The 8,798-nt window shown below is 33.6% G+C and overlaps 1 protein-coding gene across 1 annotated transcript in view; it reads left to right on the forward strand.

Annotated features, from left to right (window-relative positions):
- The window catches only part of LOC107600656 (uncharacterized), a 31,530-nt gene that overhangs the window by 18,166 nt on the left and 4,566 nt on the right, over positions 1-8,798 (forward strand). The window contains exon 4 of the mRNA XM_016292602.1: positions 6,359-6,408. Coding sequence (XP_016148088.1) covers positions 6,359-6,408 — 50 coding nt within the window. The remainder of the gene's footprint in view (positions 1-6,358; positions 6,409-8,798) is intronic.

An 8,798-nucleotide genomic window follows, 5' to 3' on the forward strand; every position in this document is an offset into this window, starting at 1 on the left:
ACCACAGCTGCCGGTATTTTACCGTAAATGTCACAGATTTTTATTATATATTTTTTTTTACAGTGATTAGATTAATTAGAGGTGTTTTTGACATTAATTAAACATTGTTTTATTTATCATAAATCTTTTTCATAACTGTTTCATGGGGAAAAAAGAATAAACAAATCATTCAGAATTATTGTGCTAATACATTTTTTTTGGAAGATTTTTGTGAATGTCTGTTGCTTAAACATTGAACAGATACAGTTCTTGTCATCTCTCTATACTCTGATGATTGTTTGATGAGGATGTGGGAGGGGTCGGCAAACTGTCATAGAGACATTTTTAGGTGGATGCATCTGCACCTGCCCAAATTCTCAGTAATCACAGAAATAGCAACATAGACTGTATACAGATAGACATAAAAAACAACATGTGCAAGAGAATGATGAAAAATAAAGATAAAATGGGGGTTGGGGGGAGAGTGGGGGGAAAGAGAGAAGGATCATTTTTTGTTTTTGTATAATGTTTTAGCACCGTGGGGACAGGGGGCCACGGTGATACAATCCCATAGAGCCGCTGTACAAAAACCTCCCTCCATATACAGTCAATTAGACAGAGACAAATAGTACAAACACTGCAAACACTGCTATGGATTTCAACATTACATATAGTAGATATCTAGGAGAGGAAGATCACTAATGTTTTGAGCAATTCTCGCATTTTTTATATATTTAAACACATTTTATCAGTGGTAAATACATGTGTGGATACTTAAGGTTGGACCTGACTGGAGAATTTGATAATTTTCCTTTCAATCAATGCATATTTTGGATTGTCATGGTTTTACATTGAACAGCCTCCTGGGAGACAACTATTATGGAATTAACAGACTTTTATATAATCATGGAAAAAAAGGAATTCTAATGCAAATTTCGGAGTACTCTGAAACAATGTGCCTCTGGTTTGCAAGCATACTTCGGAAATGGAACAAAACTGACAGTTTTAGGTAAGTTTACTTTAATTTAGGTATATGTATTTTTAAGTTTATAGTTTTCTTTAAAGCTCATATCTTTGATATTCTATTTTAACTAAACTATGACAGCTGTAAGGAAGGGGCCTCCAAATCAGACCCAAATGTTTCAAATAATTTGTACCATAGCTTGTGTCGTACATTTGCGCATACCATCTCACTGTGACAATGCTTATCAAGCACACTTTGGAAATGGAACAAAATTAACAGTTCTAGGTAAGAAACACTTTTAACGACACTAATATGTAGGCCTACATGGGAATATTAGACAATAAAAAAAAAACATTAGTTGAGCTCAAGTGGCTGATGGTTGTCCATTAAGGATAAACTATGCTGAAGTATTGTGGAAAAATACAGTGCAATTTCAATATTCGATTTGAGACCCTTTTTGACATGACAGTCGTATGCTGTGCCAATTATCAAGCCTATTTCGGTAACGGCACCAAATTAACAGTTCTTGGTAAGTACTACTTCTGCTTCAGTTGGAAACCTTGATGAATATACTGTGTAACTGTTTTATAAGTTGATCATTTCAAGCAACATGATTGAAAACATAAAATGTGTCATTTGAGACAACAGAGAATGCAAATGTATCACAGAACTAAATGTAGTGTAGATTTAGTTAACTGTAAGGGTTATGAAGTTCAAGTAATTTTATCAGTGAGCCTGCATGATGTGCTTTGGAACCAGCCAGGCTATCTTTGGTGAGGGGACAAGATTGACTGTTCTAGGTAAGTACAACAATTTTGTAAGTGTAAAAGACGAATTAAATGCAAGGAATGTGTTTGCTACATACAATTACCAATGGGAATTACATAATATAGTTGAGTAAGGTTGTGTGAGACCTAAGTTTGTGATACTGTCTTGATACTCTGTGCTCAAACACGCCAGCGTATTTTGGAGACGGTACCAAACTTACTGTTTTAGGTAAGAAAAACAATGCTTCTGATTATAAATCTTGTATAAATATTAAGTGGAATGACGCAAAAGCATCAACAATGGTTGGCAAAGTAATATCTTTATTATGTCTAGTGACTGCTGTTTTGCTCAAATTCAGCTCTTGGCTTGTTTGTGACGTTCTACACCACCCAAGATTTGCAAAATATTGTTAGCCAGTGTGTTTGTATCATTTTTTTATTCAGAATGTTAACATTATTATAGCCAGTGTGGTTTAGATGCAGTTAGTATGAAATCTTTAGTTTTTTACAGTCGTTTCACATCAGTGTAATCAGTACAGTTCTGCATACTTTGGCAGTGGGACTAAACTTACAGTCACAGGTGAGACATTTTTTGACAGAATGTGCTGAATAAATATTATTAGGTGCTGACTTTGTGGATAATTCTTTTGGAAATAAGTCTGTAACAGGCCACTGATCAGTGTCCAGACCTGGCAGATATCCTAGACATTTTATTAGTGCTTATGTGTGCTGTGTCAACTACTGCTCAGGCTCATTTTGGCGAAGGAACAAAATTGACTGTACTTGGTAAGAAACACATTTCATATTGTTTAAATGGCAATGCTTAATTAAATATGAGGCTTCTAGTCAAAATTGCTATTTACATGCATTCTGATGGTTATTTCTGACGCAAAACTGAATTTGATTTGATGCAAAAATGTAATTTGAAAAGTAATTTTTGTATTGTGGAATTAGTGATGGCATGTAGATGGTATTAAGAGTAGAGGAAGTTTTATCAGTAGCGTAGAATCAGTGTGAACAACTACGACCCTGCATACTTTGGTAATGGCACCAAACTCACAGTACTAGGTAAGACACATTTTGACTTTATTTTGCATAGTCTTCTGCATCATAGCAAGAAAACTAAGAAAAATGTCTAAGTTCAGGGATATCATTTGACACTGTGATTTAGAAAACATCTTCCTCAGCATAGATAAAATGGCTAAGCATTTCTGAAGTCTTAATGTTTAGACAAACTGCAAGACTTAAGTCCATAAAGTTGGAGTAATTTTATTAGTGCATATGTATGCTGTGACTCTGGCGGAGGTCAAGCTTTCTTCGGCAATGGAACAAAGTTAACAGTTCTTGGTAAGACATAAAACAAAATTTATATTACTAAACTGACCTTTACAAAAATGTACAAAAAAATACTATTATTTTGTAATGTATGCTTAGTAGTTCAACTAAGATAGGATGTTTTCTTATTCTTAACACTTATTAGAGTTAGACAGCATGCTTAGGCAATTGATTGTCAATTGCCATTGTGTTGTGTTCCAAGTTACTAAAAACAAAAACAGATAAATATGTAGGAAATATCTTGAGGAGGTTTCATCTGTAGCATAGAATCAGTGTGATCAGTACAACCCTGCATACTTTGGCATTGGCACTAAACTTACAGTTCTAGGTGAGTAAATTGAGTATATTGATGTTTAGACCTAAGGAAATGTTATTTGTTAAGTACACTATTTAGAGTTTTCAAAATAATATTCCATGTGCATGACATAGGCTTTAGCATTTGCTGTCTTGAGTAAATTTGTTAGTACACATGTGCACTGTGACTCTGGTGCTTCTCAGGCTTACTTTGGCAATGGAACAAAGTTAACTGTACTAGGTAAGAAAAATCATTTAAAAAAAATATGTCAGATAATATGAGTGGGAAAGTCTACATGATCTTGACTATAGCTGAGGTTTTAACTGTAGCTTAGTATCAGTGTGAACACTGGCAGTGTTGCATACTTTGGCAATGGCACTAAACTTACAGTTCTAGGTGAGTGATTTGAGTATTTTGTGTGATATGTAAATCAGAATATTGCAGAAATGTAGCAATGTGATGTTCAGTTGTTTATCGATTTTAATATGCAACCTAAATTATGCTGCTCGTGTTTTGTATTTATGAAATGACGCAAATAAGCAAACTAGGAATGAGTTATCTAAGTAAATTAGCTCAATATAATTAAGCAGCATTCATGGGGCATTTGAATTAAAAAAATGCCTTGGATTTGGCATCCTCAGTGAATTTGTCAGTGCCCATGTATGCTGTGCTCTGGTAATTATCCAGCTTACTTCGGCAATGGAACAAAGCTCACTGTTCTAGGTAAGTATATTAAAAAATGTTCATGCTATTTCATTAATTGCCATAGACATGCCTATGCTAGACAGTACAGCACAATGCGCTGAATTATGTCAAATGGAGGTTAGTAACAATTTACTGTAAACGTTGCTGTGTGAAATCTAAAATTCAATGACATTGAAATTATCTGAATTGGAACACTTCTCAGTAATATTGAGACAATCTTTCTTTAAAATGTGTTAAAAAGCTAGACGTATTGAGGTAAGTAGAATCCTTTATAATTTTGACTATTTGAGGTATTAACTGTTGCATAGAATCAGTGTGACCATGGGTAGTGAAGCATACTTTGGTAATGGAACTAAGCTTACTGTCCTAGGTAAGTAATTTGCATAATATTTCTGAACTTACTAGGATATTTAGGAACACGGTAATATTGAGACAATCTTTCTTTAAAATGTGTTAAAAAGCTAGACATATTGAGGTAAGTAGAATCCTTTATAATTTTGACTATTTGAGGTATTAACTGTTGCATAGAATCAGTGTGACCATGGGTAGTGAAGCATACTTTGGTAATGGAACTAAGCTTACTGTCCTAGGTAAGTAATTTGCATAATATTTCTGAACTTGCTAGGATATTTAGGAACACATTCTGCTCATCTGATGTTCAGGTCTAAAAGGAGATTATTTTTCAAAATGATTTTGTTTTTTTTTGTATATCTCTCTGATGTGTCACTATATTGTAAATCATTGTACTAAAATAATCGTTCTATAGTAGATATTCACAGAACATTCGAGTAAAAACCTGTGCTAGAGCTTTAGCATTTGGTGTCTTGGGTAAATTAGTTAGTGCACATGTATGCTGTGACACTGGTCTTGGTCAGGCTTATTTCGGCAATGGAACAAAGTTAACTGTACTAGGTAAGAAAAATCTAATTATGTTAGATGATGAGTGGCAAAGTCTATATGATCTCGACTGTAGCTGAGGTTTTAACTGTAGCTTAGTATCAATGTGAACACTGCAAGTCCTGCATACTTTGGCAATGGCACTAAACTTACAGTTCTAGGTGAGTAATTTCAGTATTCCGTGTTATATGCAAAACCTTCGATATACAGAAATGTAGCTATGCGATGTTCTGTTAATTATTGACTTTAATATACAATGAATCTTCTAAGTTATGATGTTTGAGTGTTGCATTATGAAATGACTGAAATGAGCAGACTTGCCATAAGTAATCTCGGTAAATTAGTTGGATGTAGTCGAGCAGCATTCATGGGCCATTTAAGCTAAAAAAAAGGGACTTGAATTTGGCACCCTGAGTGAATTTGGTAGTGCAGATGTGTGCTGTGACACTGGTGGTTATCCAGCTTATTTCGGCAATGGAACGAAGCTCACTGTTCTGGGTAAGAATATTCAGAAATGTGCATGCTATTTTATTGATTGCCAATTACATCTTTATGCTAGACAAGGCGCAATGCACTTGACAAATTATGAAAAAATAGAATGTTGCTCTATGATATCTAAAATAATATTAAATTGACTTTAATCGAAACTGGAATACTTCTCAGTAATCTTCAGATAAGCATTCTTTAAAATGAAGTTAGACGTATTGAGGTACAGTAAATAAAATCATCTATGATGTTGACTATTTGAGGTATTAACTGTTGCATAGAATCAGTGTGAACATGGCTAGTGGAGCACACTTTGGTAACGGTACTAAACTTACAGTCCTAGGTGAGTAATTTGAATCATATTTCTGAACTTACTAGCATATTTAGGAACACACCATGCTTATCTGATGTTCAGGTCTAAAAGAAGGTTATTTTTATCAAAATTATATTGCTTTTTTTAAATATCTCTCTGTTATATAAATCACTAAATCACTACTCATTGTGCTAAAACTATTGTTCTGTAGTAGATAGTTGATATTCACAGGGTATTCGAGTAAAAAACTATGCTAGGGCTTAAGCAATTGGTGTCTTGGGTAAATTTGTTAGTGCACATGTGTGCTGTGACACTGGTGCTGGCCAGGCTTATTTCGGCAATGGAACAAGGTTAACTGTACTAGGTAAGAAACAAAAAACAAAAACACTTCTCTATACTATTTAATTGATTGATATTGATAACATTGGAGGTCATTGACAAAAGTCAAATTGCTATATCATATCAAAAATGTATGTATTGGTATTGGATGCACTGACAGTTCTTGAGAATGTTATTATGTCTTAAAAAATTTGGTTAGATGTAGTGGGATAAGGTAAACTGTTTATATGAATCCAGCTGCAGCTGAGGTTTTAACTGTAGCTTAGAATCAGTGTGACCTCTGGCAATCCTGCATACTTTGGCAATGGCACTAAACTTACAGTTCTAGGTGAGTCATTTGAATATTATGTGTGAATTGTAAAGCTTGTTATTTTTTATATGTTATCTAAGATTGTGGAGTAGGTCTAGTCTTTAAGAAATAGATATACTGGGAAACGTGGCAGTGTTCACATGCTCTGCAGTATACTTGAGGTTTTAACTGTAGCTTAGAATCAGTGTGAACTCTGGGTATCCTGCATACTTTGGCAATGGCACTAAACTTACAGTTCTAGGTGAGTCATTTGAATAGGCCTATTGTGTGTGAATTATAAAGCTTAAATATGTTATCTAAGATTGTGGAATAGGTCTAGTCTTTGAAAATGTAACTTGGATACTTGGCAGTGTTCACATGCTCTGCAGTATACTTGAGGTTTTAACTGTAGCTTAGAATCAGTGTGAACAATCTTAGTCCTGCACACTTTGGCAATGGCACCAAACTAACAGTTCTAGGTGAGTCATTTAAACATTATGTTTGATATTCATAACCTAATATTTTAAAAGGATATCTGCAATTTTGGAGTTCTCATGAATCAGAAAAACTGAAAATATGTGCAGTCTTACAAATTAAGTTTGATAAAGTGGGATAAGTGGCAATGTTCACATGATCTCCAGTATAGCTGAGGTTTTAATTGTAGCTTAGAATCATTGTGAACAATCGCAGCCCTGCATACTTTGGCAATGGCACTAAACTTACAGTTCTAGGTGAGTAAATTGAGTAATCTGATATTTAATAATTTTAAAGAATTTTATTAGATTATCTAAAATTATGGTGAATTGAAAAACTTGGACTAGCTAATCCATCTTTTGCAAAAAAATAAATAAATAGTTTAATAAGTGGCTACATTTACATGCATCTGGATTATAGCTCAGGGTTTTAACTGTAGCTTAAAATCAGTGTGAACAATGCCAACCCAGCATACTTTGGCAGTGGCACTAAACTTACAGTTCTAGGTGAGTAAATGGAGCATGCTGCTCTTTAAAAAAAACTCTAATGATTTTGATATTGCATAGTATAAATAGTATATTTAAAATAAAGGTGTCAATTAACTGGAGTAAATAAATTGTCTTTAGGAATAGAGTTAAATATAGTAGGATAATGTTCACATGATCTCCACTATAGTTGAGGTTTTAACTGTAGCTCAGAATCAGTGTGAACTATGGCAATCCTGCATACTTTGGCAATGGCACCAAACTTACAGTTTTAGGTAAGAATATTTGCTTGCTTGTGTTTTTGGTATTTTATCAGTTTGTAAGTTCCAAGAATGTGTGTGTAAAAATGTGACAAAGTCCTTTTTTTTCTTTTAGTTTTGACATGATTCACTTAACACATACAACTATACTTAATTTCAGAGATACTGGCATACAAGTAAAACATTGTCACTGTTCTGAGAACATTGAGTGCTAAAAACAGTGCTGAGTTTTGAGGTCTGGTTCTGAAGTACCAGAATTACTGGTTTAGAAAATAGTCTGCCTTAAGACAAGCTCTTGCCTTACTATGACTAAAATTGTTCATGATATTTAATATGGTGATATGTAAGCTTGTTGTTTTTCTGATTTTTTTTTACTAAATTCATTGTGGTACTGATTAATATGCATGAATATGACACTCAAATGTCAATGGTCTATAGCATTGTATAAAATTAGTATTTTGAGTGTCATATTCATGCATTATAGAATGTAATCAGGTTAAAGTGATAGGAAGAGTTTTACTGTAGCTGTTGAACAGTGTGAACAACAGACCTGCATACTTTGGCAGTGGGACCAAACTTACTGTTCTGGGTAAGAAAGTAAATCAAGTTTTTTTTTGGATAACACTTTAGTTTAGTGACCAATTCTCACTATTAACTAGTTGCTTATTAGCATGGATAACACTAGCATATTGAGTTTTTATTAGTGCAATATTTCGTGTATAATTACAGAATAAGACGTACTAGTATAAAAACATCTCTTAATCCTACCCCATACAAACTTAACAACTACCTTACTAACTGTTAATAAGCAAAATAAAAATATAAAATAGGAGTTTCTTGAGGCAAGAGTTGTAGTTAATAGTTAGTTAATAGTGAGAATTGGACTTTAAAATCCAAAAAGTGTAACCTGATTTTTCTCTCCAATAACTGATTATATGATGTATCTGTTCTTTAGAAACTCTTGCTGTTGTGCACTATATATATAGTGATTTTATAAGCATGTAATATTGCTGATATACTTTATGCTTTATCAAGATTGTTGCTATGAGTTGCATATAACTGAAAGGTGGCGAGTACAGATACACTAGTTGCATTAGTTGTATGTGGTTTTCCTGTTGAAGAAGCAACTGTTCTTAGTAGGATTTTTGTATTGTGTAAAGGGGTTATAAAGGGAATTGTGGAATTTATTTTACAACAACAATAATAATAA

This window comes from Sinocyclocheilus grahami, unplaced genomic scaffold, assembly GCF_001515645.1.
Source record: "Sinocyclocheilus grahami isolate Dianchi unplaced genomic scaffold, SAMN03320097.WGS_v1.1 scaffold288.1, whole genome shotgun sequence".
NCBI lineage: Eukaryota > Metazoa > Chordata > Actinopteri > Cypriniformes > Cyprinidae > Sinocyclocheilus > Sinocyclocheilus grahami.